We start from the raw sequence: 24,885 nt of genomic DNA, 5'->3' as shown, positions 1-24,885 counted from the left end.
TGGCTCCCTCTTTATCTGTATCCCTTTAACTCATGAAATTCGTAAACTGATCATTATTTGCATGTCACAGACCAGAAAACTGGCTAGAGAAGGTAATTGCTTGGCCGGAACTGTGAGTTGGGTCAGCAGTGGTTCATGGTACAAACTCGATTTGAGTCTACGACGCAATAAACTAAAGTCCTCTCCGAGTGAAGACCTCCTGGACTTATAAAGTTCTCACTCCTCCAGGGTCCTAGAAAAAGATGGGGTGGGCTAGTGGAGAGGAGGAGGACCCTCATCCCTCTTCAAGCCCAGGAACTACAACACGGTTCAGCGGCCTTTTCCCACACTGCGCACGCCTGGCTAAGAGGACTGGCTCCACACTGCGGAAGAATCCGGGCTCTGGCTTTCTGTTGGTGGGACCAGCGCGGCCTCTCCCCAGCCTCCCTTCAGGGTGAGCCAGGGATCTGGCTCCCCTGAGGAAATCTGTGGCGTATAATGCCTTAATTTATTTAGAAACTACACTTCTGAGTAAAACAAACAAACAAAAACAAAAAATAGGGAAGACTATGGAAAAGGAACAAGAAGAAGCGCGCAAGAGCACGGGGCCTGCGAACAGCCCCAACCTCAGGAGCCCTTACGGTTCGTCCCCACTCGCGACACCAGACGGAGCCCAGCCACCCGCGCCGATCTCGGAGGAGGCGTGGCTCGCACGCGCCGCCATCTTGGGTGCCTCTCTAGGCGCTCTGTTTACTACTCTATGGCCACTCGCTCCCGCCCCGCCCCTCCCCAGTCATTGTCTGGAGGAGCAGCCGCGGCCGCAGCGCCTTCTCTTTATAAGCCCGCAGTGCCCGGATGTGAATGGATTACAATGTATCTTTCAGGGAAACCTATTATTATCAATGTGACTCCACGGGGGAGTCAATGGTGATGATGATGAGGAGGAGGAGGATGATGATGATGAGACACCTCTAAACTTGGAACAAGTTTAAGACTTTATAAGAGGAGAAGAAAAAAAAACCCACCAACAAGATTTGTTTGAGGAAAAATTCTAACTATCCTGTATTGATATTTTTTTTATAAACAATAAGAAAAAGTTGTTGGATTTTTTTTTAATGATTTCTTTTTTGGGGGAGGGAATTTTGTTGCAGTTTTATGGTGGAAAATGCAAAAACCACAGCCAGGTGCATAATCTTGTATTCTGTGGATATCCCTGGAGCAGAACTGAGTACCAGTTAAAATACTTTTTTGGGGGATACACATGTGAGATACTAAGTACTTGCAGAAGATTTTTGTCTTTCTTTTTAAAGTCACTTTCCTTGGAATATTGTGAGCATATTTGTGGCCATTTAAGGTAACGTTACAATTTGCTGTCAGAGTAAACTGTTTGTAATTGAATTTAATTTTTAAAATGTCGATCCCAATGTTTTATTAAAACAAAAGGAACAACCTATTAAATAATTGCCAATGGGAAAAAGTGTGTGCATGCATTTTGTGTATGTACTTGCACATCTAGCAATTACAGGGTTTCAGGAATGTGTATTTTAACACACGTTAAAATAGCGTATGTTGATTATACTGGATAAAGCACGCTTGTTATTACGAAACGATAGAATTATGAAGCCTAATTTTAATCCTAAAAAGTGATGTGAAAAAGTATGTTTTAAGAGCATGCAAGGCCTGTAATGGTAAATGTTGAATTCAAAACTTATAGTGCTGGCGAACGGGGACTTAGCGTGGCTAGGAACTCAAGTGTAAAAACAAAACAACATCCACCCTCAAAAATTGCCTTTTTTTTTTTTTTGGCGAAGTTTGCAGCTATACTAATCTGTGACTTAAAAGGGAGGGGAAAGAAAGTATGCAATTTAGGTTTCGCCCCCAATGCAAAACTACCGAAATGAAAATCTCCCCAGCAAAATGTGGCTTGGTTTATATATGGAAAAGAAAAATATTGTTCCTCTTGGCAAAGTCTTTTTGCATCACGTGTATTTGCAGCCTAGTATAAACTTGCTTTGCTGTGTGTGGATGTGTGAGTGAGAGGGAACGAGAGTCAGAGAAAGAAAGAAGTGAGGGGATGTAAACTCGAATAAATTTCAAAGTGCCTCCGATGGATGAAACGGGCAAAAACTGAACTGTTCAGGCTTCAGATTGTAACTGACGATCTGAGGGAAAATGAGGTGCTCGATGAATTTTCGTTTGTATTTTTTTTTGCGAGGCGGGGGAGGTGTTGAGATTTTTTTCTGGGGGGGGGGTGCATCCCAGCCAGCCCGACCCGAGTGAGCCGCGTCTCCCCGCCGGAGCCCCCCCACCCATTTCTTTGCTGAACTTGCAATTCCGTGCGCCTCGGCGTGTTTCCCCCTCCCCCCTTCCCTCGTCCCCTCCCCTCCCCGGAGAAGAGAGTTGGTGTTAAGAGTCAGGGATCTTGGCTGTGTGTCTGCGGATCTGTAGTGGCGGTGGCGGCGGCGGCGGCGGCGGCGGCGGCGGCGGGGAAGGAGCAGGAGCGGGCGCGGGCGCAGGAGGAGGAGGTGGTGGTGGTGGAGGCAGTGGTTAGACATGAACGCCGCCTCGGCGCCGGCGGTGCACGGAGAGCCCCTTCTCGCGCGCGGGCGGTAGGTACCGGCGCCGGCGGGGCTCGGCGGGCTGATGCGCCGGGTGGCGCGGGGCTGGCTGGGGCTCGGCGGCTCCGCACGCGGCTCCGCGCCTCCGGAGCCGCCGGCTCCCGGCTCCCGGCGCTCCCAGAAGAGACACCCCTTCCCCTCCCGCGCCTCTTCCCTCCCCCTCATCTCTACCCCCCCGCCCCCCCTCCCCAGCAATGCCACTTGGAGGGACCGATGACTTTGCCAAGGGCCTGACTTTAATTTTTACAACCCTTTCTTTCACAAATTAGGGTGCTGGACAATTACAGGACCCGACCCTCCACTCTGCTCCCCCCTTTCGCCGACCCTGTCACCCCTCCCCCTTTGGACGTGTTTTCACTCCAGAGACGCTCATCTTTAATTTCTTTATAGCTACTTTGAAATGCAGAGTGGAGTGGTGTGTGTGAGTGTGTGTGCGTGTGTGTGAGTGTGTGAGTGTGTGTGAGGGGGGTGGGGTGGAGGGTGGGGGGAAAGTTGAGACCGGATCGTTCTGAGTAGTTTCTCTTTTCTCTGTGATCCATTCATTTCTCTACCTCCTGTTGCATAAAATGATGCGCTGAAGAGCGGCTTTTTTTTTTTTCCTTCCCGGATTTGGTTTTATAGTGGATGTTACCAGTTTTGATCGTCTCTTTGGAAATACAATATCAATATCGCTTTTTTTTTTTTTGCTATTGCTGCCTATTCCATCTTAAAAAAAAAAAAACCAACAAACTCTCCCATCCCTCCCTCCTTTCCACCTTAATCCCGCCCGCCCCCACATCCCCACCCCCAACCCCCCCAGTCTCCAAAAATCCGATTGTGTTTTCTCCAAGGATTGGGACTGGATTTTCTGATTGCGGTTATTTCCATGTTTCTAGGTTTGTGTGATTTTGCTAAAATGCATCACCAACAGCGAATGGCTGCCTTAGGGACGGACAAAGAGCTGAGTGATTTACTGGATTTCAGTGCGGTAAGAAAGAACGGTGGAAACTAACAACAGCTGTGAAAAACAAAACAAAACAAAACAAAAAGCCCAAACACTTCAGCTAGAAACCAATAGTAGTCTAAAGGACAGGAATAATTTTTAATTGGCTGAATCCTTGGCAAACATGAAGGTCTTTTTGATAAGTTTTTAACTACAATTTTTGGGTGTGATGGACGATTCAGGCTTTTTTTTTTTTCCTTCCCCAGAGTGTAATTGCTTGCCTTGAATTCCCTACCCACCGGACCTCCAAAATAATGGAATCTCACCCCAAATGAAAGGACAAACAGACAACCCTAAAACTTGGCCTTATCTGAACACGAGAGTACTCATACTTTGTGCACTACTCGTTTTATTTTATTTTATTATTTTATTTTTTTCTGGAAATGGAAAAGAGAAAATAGGAGACCCAGTTGTCTCTTAAAGTTTTAAATTGATGATGCTTTGGGTTCGTAGGACCTGTAGTCCTCTTAGTTCCATCTTTTCCTAGGATTCTGAGAACTCGTATACGTGTGCTGAGCATCAGACAGTCTCTAGAATCCTTTAGACTGTCTTGGTAAATGTCACAGTCGTGAGAGCAGCACAAAGCAAAACTTACACACTTGTGGAGTTTTACGGCTTGTAGTTGGTCCCTCTCCATCCCTTTGCCTCCCCCTTTCCGCAAACCAAGTCCCAGACCTGTCAGGGGAATTAATTCCTTTTTAATGCCAGATGAGTTTGGTGTAAGATGCATTTGCAAAACAAAATAAAAAGAATCCACAAAACACACAAATAAAATCCAAACCGCCTTCTAAGTGGGGCTCTTTGATGTTGCTGCCGCCGCCGCCGCTGCTGCTGGTGCTGCTGGTGCTGCTGGTGCTGGTGCTGGTGCTGCCGCTGCCGCCGCCGCCGCCGCCGCCGCCGCCGCCCCCCGCCGCCGCTGCCGCTGCTGCTCTTCTGGACCTTCTGGAGAAATGGCTTTCGGAAGTTTTGCCAGGAAACGTAGCCCTAGGCAGCTCTGTAGCCCCCTTTCTGCTTGCTGCACTTTCTCCATTCGTTCCTTTGCTTTTTGCAGGCTCTGACTCAGGGAAGGTGCGCATTATCCACTAGATACGTCGAAGAAGAGGGAAACCAATTAGGGTCGAAATAAATGCTGGAGAGAGAGAGAGACTGAGAGAGAGAGAGAGAGAGAGAGTGTGAGAGAGTGAGAGAGAGAGAGAGAGAGAGTCTTGCTACAAATTGCTCTCATGTTAGAGGCGAAATGAGAATTTAGTGCAGGTGGCACTTTTCTATTTATTTGGGTTCACATATGACAGGCAAATCCTATACGGGATGGAAATGGACATTGCCACGTTTATGGCCAAGGTTTTCAATATAAAACAAACAACTTTGTTCTTCTCCTTTGTAAAACTAGTGTTTTCTAGAGAGGCCGCTGCCCTCCTGCTTGAATCCCGATAACAGTATGGGGACTGTGTTTGTTTAAAGTGTAGCAGTCTTGCCTAGTGCTGGCAATCGAAGGAACCTGAGGAAAAAGAAAGGACAGAGTGGTAAAGGGGGGGGGGGGGGTGACTGGTAATGTTATGCTTGTTTTAGTTTTAAGTTGGATGGTGATGTATTTTACTCAAATGAACCCTTAGCATAAACTCTTAAGCTATTTGGTAAGAGTATGAAAGATCTTTGACAAACTCTGAAGGCACAAATGTCTTCTTTTTGACAATAATATTTCTTTGTTTCTTTTAGATGTTTTCACCTCCTGTGAGCAGTGGGAAAAATGGACCAACTTCTTTGGCGAGTGGACATTTTACTGGCTCAAGTATGTAAATTCTTTTCTTAGCGTGTAGTTAAACGTTCTTAGCTGTTTATTCACTCGTTGTGTATTTTTGGCTCTGTTGAAGTGTTCTGAAAAAGTCATTGAAATTTTAGCTTGTAATGATATGGTTATTTCATTAGCCATCAGTAGAATAACTTACATAAAATGTTATCTTTTGCAAAATTAAAATTAGGCCTTTTTATCAATCAAGGAAACTGTCTCAGAATTCCATTACTTAATTTAAAACCAATTTTCTAATGCAGTTTTCAAACACGTGAAGATAAGGCCAGTGTTGACATGGGGCAAATGAATTTATTTCCCTATTTGAAAATAGAGGGAAAAATCTAACTTTCAAAAAAAGGGAAAATCCCTTATAAATAATATTAATTATTAGGTATTATGTGTAATTAACCCTGTTAAAGAAGTGAGCACTTAACTTTGCAGATGAATGCTGCATTGTAAACCATAGCTGTAAATAGAAAGCCTCTTGCTCTCTAAGAGCAAAATATGAATTCATTTATCTTTAAAATATTCTTTTTGGTGCTTTAGCTATTTTTTCCCCTAAGCATTTCCTTGTGCAATGAATTTTTGCTATATTTAAAGTTGCAAATTTGGAAGGACTTTTGCATTTTATAAATGAAAGGTCTTTGGGTGATGCTTAAAAAAAGACGTTAGCGCTATTCACAAAGGAATCTGTGTGCGCAGTGATTATCTGGCATCTAAAGAGGAGTTTTAATAGGGGACTCCCTGAAGGTCTCTTATTAAAGTGAAAACTGAAAATATGATATTCACTTAAAATGGTGGGTTTTTTTTTTTTTTGGTCCAGTGAATTTCATATGGGAAGGAGGCATACATGGTTACCTGCTATCCTTTAGGTTTAAGGCTTAAATCCATTTAGGCTTTTTAAGCAGCTGTAGGATTTTGGGAGTTCTGGCAGTGGTAAATAACAGTACATTAGACAGAATACCATTCTTAAGTCAGACTGGTAAATGTTGACATCTTTTAGCTGTGAGATGCCAGTGGAATTTTCTGTTAACTATTGAATATAATTTCACATCTCTTAATTTTCATTTGATGCTTTGGCAATGAAAGAAATCTGTTCACCTTTGTGATTTGTATAATTGGTATGCTTCTATAAAATCAGTGGCTTTTAAAAGTTGCTCGTTTCCAAATAAGTTACTTCTCCTTCTTCTGGCCCCCATAAGACTAACTTAAATCTCTGTAATAAGATTTATAATATTAGAGAATATAAGATGCCTCCTATAGATCTATTTTATCTTTTAAATTCTGGGGTCCACTTTGATTAAAAGTACTATTGACCATATATGTGTGTTTTGCTGTCCTAGACCCTGTTATATTTTCCATTTAGGGACTTAACATTTTTTTTGTTGTCTTAGTGTTATATCTTCCGAATTTTGGTGTTGTATTCTCTATACAACTTTGAAGTGAAGATCAGTACAAGTATCTCTTGTGGACAAATTAATTTTTCATGTTAGGCAGTATCAAAACAGTAACTAACTTTATCTCTGACAGTAATTTTCTTCATGATTTTACTTAAGAAAATGTGTATTCAGCTTAAATCTAAAAGTAGATTATGTCAGAAAGGCCCAGAGATAGACTGCTTTCAAAGTGCAAAAAACTCTTTTGCACTCTGTGAAAACTGACACATTTGGAATAACTTAAGTGTATCAGTTTAGGTATGGTTTAATAAAGTAAAGTGATTTAGAAGCATGAAATTTTGTTACATTTAAAAAGACAACTGTGCATCTGGTCCCTTTTCTGTGTTCACATTTAAATAAAGTCCTTGCTACGATGTTTAAGTGTTTACAGAGAGTACAGGCTGGATAAGTATGAATATGTATTAATGCATTTTAGTAAGTGATTATATATTGAACTGACACATTTCTTAAGACAAATACACACACACACAAGCATGCATGCGCGCGCGCACACATACACATGCATAATCCTAGAAGAGACTTCATCCTTAGTACTACGTGTTATGATATTTCTAATGAAGATGCTGTGATTATTTTAAGGTGTTGAACTTTAAGTTACAGTGTACCACAGTTGCAGTTTTCAGGCCCAAATGTTTACTTGTAAAGGTAAAAAAGAGTAGTGGCTATTTTGTTCTGGCAGCTGGATTGAAAATGCAGGGTATTCATCCAATGCAGTATGATGGTGACTGTAATATATGGAGTACAGATTGTAGTGTTGGTTTTTCTCATCTATTCAAGACATATTTGAACACAGGGCTATTAGTGAAAAAATGGCTTATATTTCCATTCTACAACAAAGATAAATCTCTTTTAAAAAATATCAAATAGAAAAATCAGGAAACCTACACTTTGTCCTTTAACTGGAAGGATGAGCTAGGAAACTTTGGACAGAGAAATAATTTTCTAAATTTACTAAAGGTTAATATCCATTGTCTTGAGTGGGCTCAAATGTCCCTTTCATGGGTAGCTTTGAAACTTGGGTCTAAGAGAAAAAGACCCAAAGTATAAGTAAGTAAACTATTCATATTTGCAAAACCAGCCATATTTCTTCAAAGTGAGGCATGGTGATATTTCATGCTTAAAGTTCCCAACAGCCTTTGAATCGATTAATATAGGATGCTCCATCGTGATTTGCAATGTGGGAATGAAAATAAAGTGTGGCCATATTCCCTTTAATCTTTCATTTCACAAACATGGTTTTTCCTACCACCTTAAGAAATGGTGAGGCTGCTAGGGAGAATGGAATGTAACCTGAGCTACAGCCTGACATTCCCAGGGAGCATTTTTCACATGAAAGGCTTTTGTCAACCCAGGAAAGGACCAGCAGTTTTTGTTTGATGTTTGCAGGTGTTCAGCAGAGAGCACTAAAACAATTCAGCCATGATGGTTCAGAGCTTCGATGACCTTAACAGAATGAATTGGTGGGCTCTGGAATTATTTTTAAGAAATAGTTGTAACCTATATGGTAACTTATACAAAGGGATTTAATAACCGTTATATCATTGATCTTAAAACAAACTAAAAGCGTACACATGCCTGGATGATTGGAAAATTATTCTTGTTAAAAAGTAGGGTGGCAAAGTCACCAAAAGAAAAAAAATGCACCTACAGTCTATAATTTATTGATGAATGGGGGTTAATTTTCTATTGTAACAAAAATACAGTTTATTTGGTTACCTTTGAGTGTTTTATGAGCAAAAGAGAAACATACTAGCTTTGGCATCTTTTTAAAAAGTAGTTTTCGAGTTGGGCCACTAAAATGATCTATACTCAAGAACAGCCCTGGTCACATCTGTTACATGTATTTACAGTTGGTCTGTGATGGATACTACATCTTCCTCTCTTAGTTTAAAAGTTGAGCTTTTTTCCCCTGTAACTGTTTAGTTTTACTTAGGTGTTCAGTGTTTGTTAAAGATTGCCAAATGAATGGGTGTTTGAACAATTAAGAGCAGCAGTAAAATGCACCACATCCCTGTCGTGGTCATTTTTGGAAGAGGAGAAACATTTTTTGTTGTTCATACAGGTTAGTTAACCTTTATCCACATAACACCAAAATGACACATCAATTTTGTAAATTCAGGGAGAAAAAAAATTGATCCAATGGGTGCTTTTTGTATCACAGAGAAAATTCAAATGGTCAGCATCCTGAATTAATTTCTATCCGTAACAGTTGTGAAAAAAAAATTGATCTCTCCTTAAAGGCATTTGTTGAGTAGAATCATTTAATTGTGTATGTGTGTGTATTTGTATGTATGTGTGTGTTTTCAAACAGCCTTACTATTGTAGTACAATTCACAATGGTGGTATGGCTTTTTTTGTAAGGAGCAGAGTAATTTAATAGGTTTAAAAATAAGTCAAGTGGCATTAAACCCATTATATTAGAATCATAGAATTATGGGGATAGCAACCCCTTAGGAGTAGACTGCCCAGTGCCTTCCTTGTACAGCAAAAGAAAACTGAGGTTCTAACCTGTGCCTTTATTTGCTATTCTAAAAAACAAGTTTTGATTTGCTAATTCTTTATGGCTCTGCACAGCCTTTATGGGAATGACTCTGGTTTCACTACTATGTTTTCCTATAATTTGTGTTGCATAATAGGGTATAGGATGTGTGTGCTGATACTTCTTCTGCATGTGCCCTTTGAATGCTTTTTAAGGTTTAGAACTGTGTTTTGGATTATTGATCATTCTCTTTTATCTGACCTCCCCTTTGACCATTTGCAAGATACTAGATTGAGTAATAGGGTATGGATGGGCATGACACTGACAAAATATAAGTGCTTCTTAATATGTCAAGTGGCGCACTGTGCACCTTATATTTATTGTATTTTTTGAATCCTCACAAGAACCACGAGATGCAAGGATTACCATGCTCAATTCATAGATGAGGAAACTGAGATTCAGAGATGTTGAATGACATGCTCTTAAGGGCAGCCAGTAATAAATTAGGCTTTAAAACCAGGTCTGCCTAACTCAGTGTCCTTTTCACGCTGCACACATAGTCTGATATAGATTATTTTTCAAGATTATGTAGATATAAGAATATGTTATTGAGGCTTGGCATATAATATTATTCCTGATCTTTAGAGTAGATAAGCACTTATTAAAAACATATTTAAGATAATGATATAAACCATGATATTTTTCCTGCCTTAGTATACAGATAAGCTGGCTTTCTAATTTATGTTGGATTGCAATGTAACTTAGTCTGTCTCTCTGTTATCATTATTATTATTATTATGAGGAGAATATAGTAGATCTTTTGAAAGTTGTGCTTTCATTCTGTTGTGAATAGACAGTCTGCATGGGTGCCCACGAAAATACTTAGTTTTCAGTTATTTTTATGTACCTCATCAAACCAAGAGTTGAGGTAACCGAGCCTGCTCTGTAACTATCTAAAAAAATATTTACTATTTTTCACTGTAAAAAAAAGCTTTGCAGTTCATTGTTAGATCTTTGAAACTTAATATTCAAGAAAAATAATCCTAAACTCCATCTGCATCACTAAAATAAGCAGTTTTGAAGTTTTGATGTGTCTATTACCAGACATGTGCTTAAAATGTTACGTTTTCTAAATTCAGAAGGAAGAAACAGTACTCTATTTGACACTGACTTAAGTAAATAAAATGCATTAAACAAGCGTGGGGATCCAAGATCTGTTGAGACAGAAATGCTTAACATTTTTGACAGCATCAGCAAATTATCTTTACCCTACTATTGTAATGAGAAAATCACTTAAATAACAGATGAACAGCTAAGTCACATAAACATATATAATAGAACTATGTAATGAAAGTTTATGCTGTTAATTGCTCGAATCTGTCTTAAATGCTTAGAATCATGGAGCAGTAAAGACTGTCATATAAACAGTTTTGTTTTGAGCTTAAAATTATTCCTTTTTGCTTTCATCTGCTATGATAAACAAAGTAATTTTGTAAGCTTTACAGATCAAACATTTACTCCTAATGGTAAACTACATTTTATATTGGAAGTTTGCAACCTCGTCCAAGGCGTAGAGTTGAGTCCTGGTGGCCCCAGGCCTGTGATTTTCAACGTTTAGTATTATGATGCTATTTAGATCTGTTCCCATCAGCCAAGATAACAGATCTCAAGTTGCCTAATAAGGAACATGGTGTGTTTTGAAATGTTCTTCAGTTTACAAGTCTTGAACCAGAATGTTCTTGGCCAAACCTTTAGAATATAAATCTATATGTTGAGTAAGTCAGATCTTGCATAGAAACAGCATCAAAATGAAGTTATGTAGGAACAGAAAAAATCCCCCCCTTTCTTATTTTTTTATTTTATGAGCTATATTTTATGATCAGGTGTTAGTCCAAGTTAGATAGCACAAAGTATTAGAGAAGGTAAAGCACATCATAGGGTTGTGTTTTTTTAAAGGTTATTTATGTCAATGGTTTCTTATTACTCTGAATGACATTTTCAAAATTGACCACCACATTTATAAACTTACACTTGGGTTATCCATTTTCTAAATCTGTGAGCCCATTTAGACTCAACGGTGAGTTTGCACATGAGTTTTAGGTGGATACTTTTGAACCACATGCCTCTTAATGCTTATGAGAGAGACGTTTGAGAGGTACTCATCTAATCTTTAGAGAAGAATGGTTGACGCTTTGTTATAAGCAATATATGTACTATTTTTTTAGTGTCCGACTCATAGGAATAGCAAAAGTGTTGAAAAAGGCTGTCATGTTTACTTTCATTTCCAAAATAAATAAAGGCCCAGTTAATCAGCATATCAAATAGCCAGGTGTGTTTAAAATCATTTAATATGGATGAATTTCAGGACCGTAAGAAAGTATTTTATTTAAAGGTGCAGCCACAAGATTGTTCAAATGGATGCCTTTGTACTTTTGTGTGACAATTAACATTTAATGAATGACTTTCTAGACTGCCATTGGTGGTAATTACTATATGTAGTTTATTAACTGCAATCCATTGTTGGATGTGCCCGTATTGATTTGTTTTGCAAACAACTCTTCACATGTTCAGCAGTATTTGTACATTACTTTTTAAAGAACCTGTTTCATTTGCTGATTGCCTCTAAAAATTTTAGCTTACAAATTCTCATGTACTAAAATGCCTCTTTGACCGGAGTCATTTTAATTGAATTAAAAATTCATCAACTTTTCAGCTATAAAATTTTTGCATTTAGATCCTCAGGGAATCTCAAAGGAATTGCACAATATTGATTTTAAAATAGCTAATTTATAGAAATTTATATTTATAAGAGACTTTAGAGTTGCTCTGTTATTTTTTAGGTAAAGAGCCAAGGTTTGGGAAGATTAAATGTCTTTTACCCAAATCATACAGTTGGTTATTGGCTATAATAGGACACAAATACAGATGTCCTGACCCGCTGGTGAGGGAACCCATGCTGCTTTTAATTAAGGTTTGGACTCAATCCGTTGGTACCAACTGTATGTTTCTTAAGAAGAGGAAAACGTGTATAATCTACCATTTCTGAAAAAAAAATAATAAAAATTTAGATTATGAGAGATGGACATCATAATCCGGCTCACTTGTCATCACGTGTTCCAATTTGGCTAAGGCAGTTGACGAATAACTGTTAAAATGTATTGTGTTATTAAAAATAACAAAGTAAGACCCATGATTAAATATCAGGGCTGTAATTTAATCTCGGGGGTTCTGGTGCTGTTCATAAACCATTTGGCTTTTTTCTGTAACAGATGACGTCAAAATACAGCTTGATTGAATTATGACCCTGGGTTACAGGAGCACCTGCTTATGCCTCCTTACTTCATGGCATGTCAGCATTTCCATTACAAACTTTTTTTCTCTGACATTTTTAACTTTAAATAGTTAAACTAGACTGATGTTTGGCATATAAACTTTCAGCCCCCTGGGAAAAGACTGTTTTCCCAATAAAACAGAGAAGGTGGTGACAAAGCCCCATTACAGAATACCTTTTAGAATGTTCTTCCTTGCTTTAATCTTCCATTAATTTAAACATTCCCTTTTGAGGTACTTGGCTGAATGGCAGAGCATCCAAATGGAAGGTTTTTAATCTCAAATTTCCCAAGCCAAGACTTAAATACAAGATATTTAGGGACTGTTAAACTAGGAAAAGACCTAGCTTATAGAAAAGAGGATATTGAAATAATAGCTCTGGACACGACTGTTTCATGCTGTGTGAAATGCTGAAGAGAAAGACATGTAAACATGCAAATTGGTGTACCTTGTCAGTGATTACTTTTATATCCATTTATGATAAGTAAAAATTGATAATGTATGGTTTAGAAAGGTATATTTATTTCTTTCACTATCTGGAGACTTGCAGCATAGCTTCTGTTTTACCCCTCAGGTTTTGTGTTGGCAGTAGAGATAGAATGTTGTTTCTATCTAGCTACTTATCGGCCTATCATAATTCTTATTGATGGTTCATCTAATAGATATTTTTAGTACATGCTATGTTCAAATCCCTGTGTTAGCAATTATAGGAAAGAGAGGGACTTATGGGAGATAGGTCCTGCCCTGAGAGGGCATAGATTCTGAAAGGAAAGGATAGAAAACCACATACATGATTAATATTCAGTGTCCAAAAGATGAGTGCCATTTATGTTGTGAGAGTTTAGACAAATAGAAATGATTTATTTTGGAGGGAAATGAATAATGAAGGCTTCATGGACAAATCAACTCCAATCCTTAAAGGGGAGGAGAAGCATTTTGACACATGGGGACATCGGGACTGAGCATTTTGTGTCAAGATCTCATGTGAAGCAGGCACAGAGGAAGCTATTGCAGAGATCTCCAGAAAGAGAAGCTCTTCAGCTCTGCTGTGGAGTCAGCTCTGGTCTGGACCCCTGCAAGGAATTCCCCCTGCAGTGTCCCTACTTTGGAAGGCTTTTTTTTCCCTTTCCTGCTTTTAGGATTTCCTTGGGGGTATTAATGATTATAATCCAGTTTCTTCCAAAAGTATGTTTTTAATGGTAGAGTCAGGATGGAAATCACAGTTTTTATGTTCTCAGGTCCAGACTCTTCCTGTTACATCATTCAGCAATGGACATTTTCTTGAGCCTAAATGATAGCTGTTGTGGAGAAAATGATTTATTTAACTGAATTCCGGAAACCTTGATCCTTTTGCACTGTTTGCTGCTCAATAGCTGCTTCATATTGACAAAGCGATAGAACCTCAAAGCCTACATCTTAAAGTTGAAAAAAATACTTTGAAACTTTCCAGTGAACTTTAGTAGGGGTTTTATACCACACTTAATGATACTTTCAGACAGCAAGAACTCATCATTATAATTTTTATTATTATCATCACCATCACCAGTGCCACATTTTTTGGTTCAAAAGCTAGCAGGGAACTGTGATAGTTATTATTGCCATATTATACATTCAGAAATGCATTTTAAAAACATTCTCAAGGATATTGTGATCCTAGCCAAACCTTATATAGTGTTTGTAAAAACATCATGGAGTGGCCAGATACACCTTTGGTTAAAATCTATCATAATTATGTCACAAATAGGAAAAAAATAGAAATACCATCCTCTCCTTAAGTATTGATGAGTTCAGATTGAAGTTGTCTTTTTCTCTGTGACATCCAAGTATTTCAGTGTGTAACACATGTTTTCAGTTTCCACAAGGAACCAAACATTCAAGTGATGGTTGAAATAGGCTTAGGAAGAACTTATTAATGCATGATTGTATTTGCTACATTGTAGAAACAAGAGAATATTCCGGATCCTTTTTCAAGGAATGTCAGTTGTGAACCTATGTATCCCCAAAACTTTTCTTTTACTTTCAAAAATAAGGGATTCATAGTAAAACTATTTTGAAATGCTCTAACTTTAAACTCAGAGAGGAAACGTTTTGGTCATCAGGTGGTAATAATATTTCAAGACTGACTAAAAAATTTCATACATAACCCAGTTTTGTAGTTTTGAAAGCAAAGACCAACAATATCAGTTTCAATCCTCGTTTGAATAATCATTCTTTGTTGTGTGCCTTCTTGAACATCATTATCTACTAACTGGTATCCCAAACCACTGAATGTCTTTCTACTCTTGTGGGCACTGTGATTCTTCGTCTGATTACCTTTAGCCACAAGGTTAATTTTCTTTTGACACCATATTTTCCCCTGATTTTCCTAACCTCTTATTCAATTTATCTCTTCAGCCTATGTAGAATTATTTCTCATACATGGGATGTGCATTTGCACTGTCCCACTTTCATCCTTAGTAATTTTGGTAGCATTGGATAAGGTGAGAAGTATTCTACAATTACTTTAACTGATTTGACTTAAAAAATTCCATTATCGTTTATAAGGGCTGATTGTGTAAAGAATTTTGAGAGCTTGGGAAAGTGAAAGGGATGAATGAATATAATTTTTTTTCAGTGTGAATGTATTTTACTGGAATAACAATAGAATTATTAAGAATTATTAGCTTTTGTTTACTCATTCATTCATTAATTCAGTAAATGTTTTGGAGAACCAAGACAAATTACAGAGCTAGACTCTGTGGTGCTGTAAAGAAGAACGAATCTCAATGTTAGCATTGCAATTAGAGCAAGCATGACATTGCTGTTGTGAGGTGGAATTTCTATACCAATTTGATAAGAAAGGACTTTAAAAATAAGTGGTGTTGACATACAGAATTAGACTTCTTGAAAAGATACTTTAAAAAATAACTAAGTGCAGACTTCACGTTTCTAACTGCAGCATAGAAATACTGGAATTTGTGTACAAGTGTACTCTACGTGAGTATAAAGAAAGGAGAATGGGTTCCAATGATTAGGGAAATTGGACCTGGGAGAGTATTGTTATGAATGTACTTTCAAATTTAGTACCAGGGATTCTTTGGGAGGCAATGATAATTACATTCCATTTGTCCTTTTTGAGCAGAAATGAGAATTTCGGATTTATAGATAATGCTCATTTATTTCAAGGGCACTAGATATGCCTGATTGTCTTTTTTATTTTCATGCTTGAATTTTTTAATATTTAGTCTTACAATTTATGTGCAGTAAAGTTATTCATTTAGTTTTAAAATTAAATAATTATTTGTTGAGCATCTACCATGTGTCAGCTACCATGCTGAGTGCTGGAAATAAAATGGTGAGCGAGATAGATCTGTTCCTACATTGCCTAAATGTGGGAGACAGACATTCACTTGAATAATCAACCAAAGAAATATCAAGTTCTACATTTGAGCATTGGGCAAGTTTGCCATAGTGATATTTGACCAAGCTGAGGAGTCGGGAGAAGCTTCCCTGAGGCGGCACACCTGAACTGAGGTCTGAGGGATGGAGGGGTAGTGCAGTGGCGAAGTTGGCAGGGTAGAGAGCTGGGCATGGTGGTTGGGGTGGGCTAGAGCATGGCCTGAACAAGGCTGGGGAGAGTATAGGGGCCAGACCTTGCCAGGCTGAGCAACAGGGTGCCTTTGCAGTGTGCTGCCCATCAGATTTGTGCCTGGGAACACTTTGGCTGCAGCCTAGAACACAGATCTCGAGGGTAGTTGGTGTGCGTGGCCTGAAGCAGTTGTGAGGCTTCAGAAATCCAGATGAGAGATGGTGCTGCTGGTCCTACAGCTTGGGTGGTGCAGTTCAGAGAATTGACTGTAGACTTTATTTGATATCTATAACTTTAGCCCATTGGGGAGGGAGCACTTATACTTGGACACTTGCTCTTTTTTGGTGAAACTTTCTATAACTTTAATACTTGAAAATCTATTGTACCTCCTAAAAGGACCTGTGAGACCTAATTCAACTGCCCTGTGATATCCCTGCTTTTTTAGGAACCAAGTACCATAGAAGTGCTTTTTATTTTCTGAGGCAAGTGGTAGATTGATTTTGCAGTTCTCTTGAGAGAGGGTGCAGAGGTGGGAGCGGAAGAACCAGGCAAAAGGACTCTTCTTTCTTATTCAGTGGTTGTCAGTAATTATGCACTGTTTAGGCTTCCTGTAGCTTCTGTCCTTATTACCAGTCAACATTATGATGGGTTGGCTGTGGAATTCCTTGAAAGCCTGAAGTCAGGCATCAAGTAGCACATGTGTGAGATGTTGTGGAGTGTCTTTGCTGGTAAACATTAGAAGGGGGGTTTGATTTATATGATACTGTGTCTGAGATTGAAACACTATTATTTGATTGTATTTTTTCTGAGGTGGCCCTTGGGAGAAAATCATCAGTTCACTTTTGATTAGCAACAGAATGAAGTTTCCTGCTTTTACAAGTCCCAGGAAAGAGTCCTCCTCCATCTTTTCTAATGAGGGCCTCCCACGTTTACTCTGACCACCTCATTCTTTCTCTGCCCCCGTCCCTCCATTTTCTCACTAATCTTACTGTTTCCTATTGGGAGTCACCTGGCAAACCAGTATATTTGTTAGTCCATTTTAGTTAGCAAAAATACCACCATTCTTTTGTTATATTTACTGTTAAAGTTGAAGAAAAAAATAGCCTGTCTTCCCTCCCTCCCTCCCTCCATCCTTTCCTTCCTTCCTTCCTTCCTTCCTTCCTTCCTTCCTTCCTTCCTTCCTTCCTTCCATCTTTGCTTAAGCCAGCTAGTTAGAGTATTAGGGTAATGCTGTGAGTATGGGTTGGATCCTGACTTCAATGGCAGTTGGTAATACTTGGCCCCGTGATCCTAGAGCTCTGTGCCTTCTTTCTCAGAAGGGTGCTGAAAGGAGAGAGTCATGGACCCGTCTGCACCAGGTGGATAACTCCTTAGAGCGTGTGCCTTGCTGCTTGTTGAGTTGGTAGGGTAATGTTGATGTAAATGGACAGCACTCACGTGTTGTTGCTACCCCCTGGAGAATTCCTTCAGCATCTAGGCATGCATGAGCAATTCTCAGTTAAAAAGTAAGATGAAATATAATTGCTTTCCTTTTGGGTTGGGGAGGGCATGCAGATTGCTTTCACAGTATCTGCAGTGCTTTATTTTTTGGAAAAAAATGGTAGAATATTATGGTTAACAACTCAATGCTTGAAATATTTCATAATTAAAAATAAAACAAAAATGTAACAAACCAAGCAAAAACTCTCGTTCTCATTCACATTCCCTTCTGAACACCGCCCTCTTTCTTGCCCTCCTACACAGCAAGAAGTTTTGTCAGTTGTTGTCTACACTGACTACTTCAGAATCCTCTCTACCCATCCCCGTTTTATTTTAAGTCTAACACCAACCAAACATTTCAAAACATATTGTATCTTATAATGCTTGACACCTACAAAATAATGCATGTAGCATATATAAATTATGAAGTTTTGTGATGAAATGAAGACCCCTAGACCCACCACTCAATGTAAGAATCAGAACATTTGCCTTTCCTTGTGGGTTCCTTTCTTATCCACATCCCCCTGCCTCTCTCACAGAGGTAAATATTCTCTTTTTTTTAAAAAGTAGTTTTATGACATGTGTATGCATTTCTAAATAATAAGGTGTTTGGTTTTACTTGATAGAGGAGTATAAAAATGGTAACATTCTTACACTGTCTTGTGTTACTTTTTTCAGTTGGTATTATGTGTTGAAGATTTGTCCATGTTGTTCTATGTAGCATTGGTTCATTTCACTGCTGGTGAATATGCCTCAATTTACTTACGCACTTTCTAGTTAGTGATTAAGTTAATGAACCTTTGGATTGATTCCCATTTTTTGGAACTACACACTTTACTGAACATCTCTTGATGCACTCTTGATCTTGTTTTTTGGTATCTGTAGGGTAGATATCTGTGTTGTTGGGTTGTAGAGTTATGCAAATCTTCAAAATGACAAGATAGTGCCAAATTGTTTTCCAAAGTTTGTTACCAATTTACACGCTTTCTAGCAGCTTAAAAGATCACTATTGATGCATATGTCCACCTTGGTGTTATCAAATGTCTTAATTTGTATCAATCTAGTCAGTATAAGATGTAAAATGTATCTCACTGTGGTCTTAATTTGCATTTCCCTGATAATTAATGAGGTTAAACATCTTATATGTATGTATTTATTTATAACTTGTATTTGTTCTCCCCTGCGTTCTTACCCCTACCCTCAATTTTTTTTATTGAGTTGTTTTTTTCCTATTTATTTGTAGGTGTTCTTAATACATTTTTGGATAATAATTATTCTCAGTCATACATGCTGCAAAGACTTTCCCTTATGTTATGACCTATACAGAAAGCCATAAATTTAATGTATTCATATTATTTTTTTCCTGTGCCTTTTCATGTTTTTTGTTGTGGTTGGAAAGTTCGTATCTACTCCAAGGTCATAAAGATATTCCCTTATATTTCTGAAAAGGCTTTCACAGTTTTGACTTTGGCCTTTAAGTTTTTAATATAGTTGGGGTTGATTTTGTAGAGTGGGAAGTATGGACCCAATTTTACCATTTCCATAAATGTCTTGATAGCCATTCGTTCTAGAATCATTTATCGAAAAGTTCCTCCTTTCCCAAGGCATCCACAATGCCACTTCTGTAATATTTTAAGTTTCTACATTTGTAAGGGTCTTCCTTCTGAGTCCTTTATTTTCATCTATTGGTCAGTTTGTCTACCCTTGCCTCAGTACCAAATTATCATAAGTTTTATACTACATTTTGGTATCTGATAGGTAAAGTCCTTCTTCCTTCTTTTGTCACACATGTACACATTTTACTTTTGGCTATTGGGGGCTTATGTTCTTCCATAGCATTTTAAAAATAAGCTTATCAAGGTCTTTCATAAGCCTTTTAGGGATTTTATTGAAGTTACATGGAAACTAATGATCAACTTGGAGAGCATTAATATATTTTTAACAAGATTTTCTCCACTTACGCATCTCTTCATTTCTTTAGGTCTTGTTTGGTATCACAAAATAAGGTTTTAGAATTTTCTCCATGAGGTTTTGCATGTCTTTTCATGATTAATTCTTAGATACGTTATTTTTTGTTATTATTTTTAATGATTTTTTAAAATTAAATGTTCAAATTGTTTGTTGCTGGTATATATAAATGCAGTTGATTTTTGTATATTGATTTTTATATTCAGCTATGTTGCTGACTCTCTTATTAATTCTAAAAACGTCTTTGTCTTTTCTTTAGAGTTTACCTTATAGGTAGTCATATCATGTGCGGATAATGACACTTCTGTTGTTTTTCCTTTGAAACCTCTATATTTGGTTGTTTTTCCCCCCCTCCTCTTTTCTTGTCTTACTGAGCTGTCTAGGACCTCAAGTATATTGTTAAGTAGAAACAGCAATAGTGGATATCCTTGTCTTTTTCCTGATTTTCCCTGTTGACATTGATGATGGTAGATGTTTTTTAAGGAAAAACATACATACATACATACATATTCATCTATACATATTCTGATAAGAGTTTTATCATGAATGGTATTGAGTTTTATCATACACTTTTTCTACATATTTAAATTATTATTTTTAAATGCCCTTTAATCTGTTTATGTTATGAGTGACATCTTATAACTAAGATTGGTATATAATATTTCTTCTCTTACTGTCCTAGTTTCTGTTACAAGTTTATATTGACCTGTAAAATGATTAGGGGAATATTTCCATTCTGTCTTCTCTAGAAGTGTCTGTATAAGGTTGAAATCATCTCTTCCTTGAAATGCGGTAGAACTTATCTGTATAACCAACTATCTGAACCTGATGTGAGATTTTAACCACTGATATAATTTTTAAGTAAAAAGTATTGAGAATGAGAATATTACTTTCTTTTTCAGATAGTTCTAAAATTATATATGTGAAGAAAATTATATATATGATGTATATCATTTTTTTCCATTTCATATAAAGTTTTAAATTGATTACCATAAAGTTATTCATGGTGTTTTCTTACTAGCTTTTTAATCTCTGCTGACTCTATCAGTTTCATTTATCATTCCTGATTTTATTTGTGTTTTCCTTGATCAAGATCACTAGAGGTTTTTCTCATCTATTAGTCTTCAAAAAGAATCAACTAAGGCTTTATGGGTTATTTTTGTGTCTGTGTTTGTTTTCTACTTAATTAATTTATAATCTTTATTATTGCCTACCTTCTATTTGCTTTGGGTTTATTCTGATTTTCTTTCTAACTTCTTGAGTTGACCACTTAGCTTATTAAATTGTCATCATTTTTTTTTAATGTAAGAACTTAAGGCTATAAAATACCCTCTAAGTATTGCTGTCACTGTATTCCATAGGTTTTAATAGGTAACATGTTCACTGTATTTGATTTATAACTATTTTAAAATTTCCAATATAGTTTCTTCTTTGACCTTTGCAATATTTATTGGTGCCTGGGAAATTTTACAAATGAATGTGTTATTTATCCTGTATTATTGACTTCTAATGTAATGTAATTGTCAGAGAACTGTTCTAGATGACAACAGTTCTTTGGGTTTTGTGAGACTTGCTTTAGCAATTGTCAGTTTTAATTTATCAGTTTTCATAAATGTTCCATTCTTGAGAAGAATGTGTATCCTCTTACTATTGAATTGAAGGATCTGTATGTGTCCAGAAATTTAAGCTTGTTAATTGTGCCTTAAGATCATCTATACCTTTACTAATGTTTTGTCTGCCTGACCTATTTGTCATAGAGAGAAATGGATTAAAATAATCTTCTATGATGGTGATTTTGCAGATTTCTCCCTGTGTTTCTGTTTTGGCTTTTTGCATGTTGAAATTATATTACATGCTTTTAAGTTTAGAATTGCTAGATTTTCCTGGTTAATTAAGCTCTTTATTGCTTTGTATGTGGTCATTCTCTTTCTGCTCTTTTGTCTTAAAGTCTGTTTTTTCTGTTTTAGTATAGTTATCTCACTTTCTTTTTGGCTAGCGTATCTATTTTTCAAACGTTTTTTTTTTCAACCCATCCATGTTGTTGTGTTTTAGGTATGCCAACTTCAGCTGAATTTTATTTTTAATCTAATCAGATAATATCAAATTACTTAAATCCATTTATTTAATTTTGTCCTTCAGTTTAGGCCATTTCCATAGACTATAAAGGTGCCTCTTGGAATTGTGCAACATGGTAGCTCTGTGATTACTGTCATCTCAATTCTTGTTTCCATTTGCATTGCTTCTTATACACATTTTTTTTTCTCCTCTCTCATTCCTTTAAAGAAATTGATTACAGGTTTGCTTTGTCTTGCTTTATTTTCCCCTCTCATTGTTGGAAATTTATTTCTATCTTTTAGTGCTTACCTTTGAGATTTTACTATACATAGTTATCTGGTCTAAAGGTTGTCTATAGTCATAATTCTCCACTGAAATAATTTTAGGACCATAGAATACCGTTCCTCCCATCACTCCCCTTCCTACTTAGAGTATTTTTGTTTTGAGCTTTAAAATATTTTCTGCTGGGGCACCTGGGTGGCTCAGTTGGTTACGTGTCCAGCTCTTGTGTGATCTCAGGTTTGTGACATCCATCCCCACATCAGGCTCTGGGCTGGGCATGGAGTCTGCTTAAGATTCTCTCTCTCCCTATCCCTCTGCCCCTCCTCCCACCCCCTGCTTGCTCTCTCTCTTTCAAATAAATAAATAAATAAATAAAATAGGATATTTTCTGTAAATTAGACATTATTTTATAGACAGTGTTTAAATTTACCAGTTTATTAAGTTCTTTGCTCACCACTTTCTGGCATTTTAGATCTTCTTTATGGGATTGTTTTCATATTTCATCAAGTCCATCCTTTAGAAGGTTTTTGGAATAGGGATATTAAAGGTCAACTCTTGTATTTTTGTTTGTTCAAGATGTCCTTGTTCTTGAAAGATAATTTTGCAAGGCACACAATTCCAGGTTGATGTTTGTTTTTTTTCATTACTCTGATGATTTTATTCTATTATCTTCTGAGTTCCATGTAGCCCACGAGAAGTCTGCTGTCTTAAATAGTTGCCATTCCTTTTTAGGACATCTGTCTTTTCCCCTGACTCTCTTTCTCTTTTAGGTACTTAGCAATCCTATTTCATTAAACCTTTTGAGAAAATATTTCTTTTTGGTAAGGGTTCTAGGCATCCGGCTTCTCCATAACACATTTCGCTGGTGTTGTTTTCTGCCTCTCCTTTGCTGGCTGCTCTTCTGCCTACCTTTAATCTCCCAGGGGTCTTACCTCTTCTGTTGAGAGGCCTCAATCTGTAATCAGATTGGGTTGGTTATCATACAGTTGTTACCAGTGAGACCTTGTTTCCCTAATTGTAAAATGGATAGAAACAGATTGTTGGGAGAAATCAGTAAGATAATACTTGCTATGAAAGATTGTCTCCATCATTTTTTAAAAACAGAATCAGATACATCAGTAAGACCTTTTTAAGAATATGTAATGTATAGGGGCTCCTGGGTGGCTCAGATGGTTAAGCATCTGCCTTCGGCTCAGGTCATGGTCCCAGGGTCCTGGGATCGAGCCCCACATTGGGCTTCCTGCTCCACGGGGAACCTGCTTGTGTTCCCTCTCTTGCTGTGTCTCTCTCTGTCAAATAAATAAATAAAATCTTTAAAAAAAAAGAATATGTAATGTATGTGCAAGTTACACATGGACATGTGAATAAGAAAAATGCATTTTTGTTACTAGTACTACTCTTTATACCAATAACAGTTTATAAATTGTTGTTGCAGTTATGGTATTTTTCACATTTTAGATGTAGGCTATCTCATGTTAAAAACCAGAAAGAAACTGTTGTGTTCAAATTAAAAGTGATGGAAAAAAAAAGATAATACTTGCTATGTACTTAATCCATGTCCAACATATATTGGGCAGTCAGTGCATGTCTACTTTTATTCTCGTGTGGATTTTCCTAAGTCATCCTAAGTCATCTCATCTGTTCTAAGATAAGAGCTCTCATGTACACTGCTCCAGTCCCATTTGTGTCTTTCAGTGTCAGTTGTAGAGCCAGTTCTCTTTATATTTCATTCCCTCCTCTCCTCTTAATATATGCCTCCTCTACATGTATGGGTCTTAGGAGTGGCACAACCTAGTTGATTAAACCAAGATCTGGACACCTTGGACTTCCTTTCTCTTCCTTCCTCCCCATCTAATCGGCATGGAGTTCTGTTCTCCACCTCTACTTTTACCAGTCCAGATCAAGGCATCATCATTTCTTGTCTGGTCCAATTAATGTTCATGTTTCCACTTATTTCCTGTTGAATCCATACTCCAAAGCAGCCAGAGTGAGTTTTTAAAAAATGTCAAGCAGAGCATTTCATCTCCCAATGTCAGTGTTTTTCACTCTTATAAACATGTTCAGTGTTAAAGAATAATGTCTGTAGTCCTTAACATATCTTAGAGGTACCTCCACAGCCTCATTTGGTTCCCTTCTAATGCTCTCCTCACTCAAGCTACATTGGACTTCTTTTAGGTCTTGGGCTTTGCCAAGCTTTTCCTTGATTCAGGGTCTTTGCACAAGCTCTGGAGCACCTCTCCTCTTGATCTTTGCTGACTAACTCCATACAGATCTCATCTGAAGTGCCAATTTTTGCAAGAGGCTTTCTTTGATCTCCTAATCTAAATTGAAAGTTCTTTTGATTCACTAAATCCTGGATTTGCTTAATAAATGATTTAATAAACATACATATGTACTTTAATTTGAATCTACTGATTAAAAGGAATGATAGTTCTGTGGGATCTTGGCTCATTTTAAGTTTGGTCATAGTATTGTCATTGGAAGTCACCAAACTTCTTTCCTTCTGTGTTCATTTGTCAGATTTTCAAGGTCATATAAATTTCTGATGGTCATATTATAATTTTTTTTTTGCATTTTCACATTACATTTTGCATGTAAAATTTGTTACCAGATAAAATATTCTCCAAACAGGGACTGGACAGCTCTGAATAACTGAGTACTATATGTTAGGCACTCTTAGGTCATTATTTTATATAAAGCCCTGAAATCTGTTAATCCAAAAATTCACTAAAGAGGAAACCAAGACTCAGAGTATCCTCTGACTTGTCCAAGGTCATAGAGGTAGTGGGGGCAGAGCCTTGGGTTAATCTAGGTGTTTGAGCTCCAAGAGGATAGCTTGTTCTATATCTTCTGCCTTATTTCTTCTATGAGCAAACTCCTGACAAATTGCTATAGTGAG

General features: G+C 37.5%; 1 protein-coding gene across 22 annotated transcripts in view; it reads left to right on the top strand.

The window, feature by feature from the left end:
• Positions 1–817: 817 nt before the first annotated feature.
• Positions 818–24,885, top strand: part of TCF4 (transcription factor 4) — a 352,937-nt gene continuing 328,869 nt past the window's right edge. For 4 of the 22 annotated variants that reach the window (XM_035723992.1, XM_027576853.2, XM_027576838.2 and 1 more), the window contains exons 1-3: positions 2,423–2,588; positions 3,473–3,564; positions 5,296–5,368. In XM_035723992.1, coding sequence (XP_035579885.1) covers positions 3,493–3,564; positions 5,296–5,368 — 145 coding nt within the window. In that variant the 5' untranslated portion in view covers positions 2,423–2,588; positions 3,473–3,492. Of the gene's footprint in view, positions 1,334–2,022; positions 2,157–2,421; positions 2,589–3,472; positions 3,565–3,864; positions 4,648–4,816; positions 4,834–5,295; positions 5,369–24,885 lie in introns of those variants that run through there. The other 18 variants (XM_027576835.2, XM_027576831.2, XM_027576852.2 and 15 more) reach the window with 15 other exon arrangements.

This window comes from Zalophus californianus, chromosome 14, assembly GCF_009762305.2.
Source record: "Zalophus californianus isolate mZalCal1 chromosome 14, mZalCal1.pri.v2, whole genome shotgun sequence".
Lineage (NCBI taxonomy): Eukaryota > Metazoa > Chordata > Mammalia > Carnivora > Otariidae > Zalophus > Zalophus californianus.
Note: the sequence above shows the minus strand (reverse complement) of the source record. Positions and strands in the feature narration are given on the sequence as shown.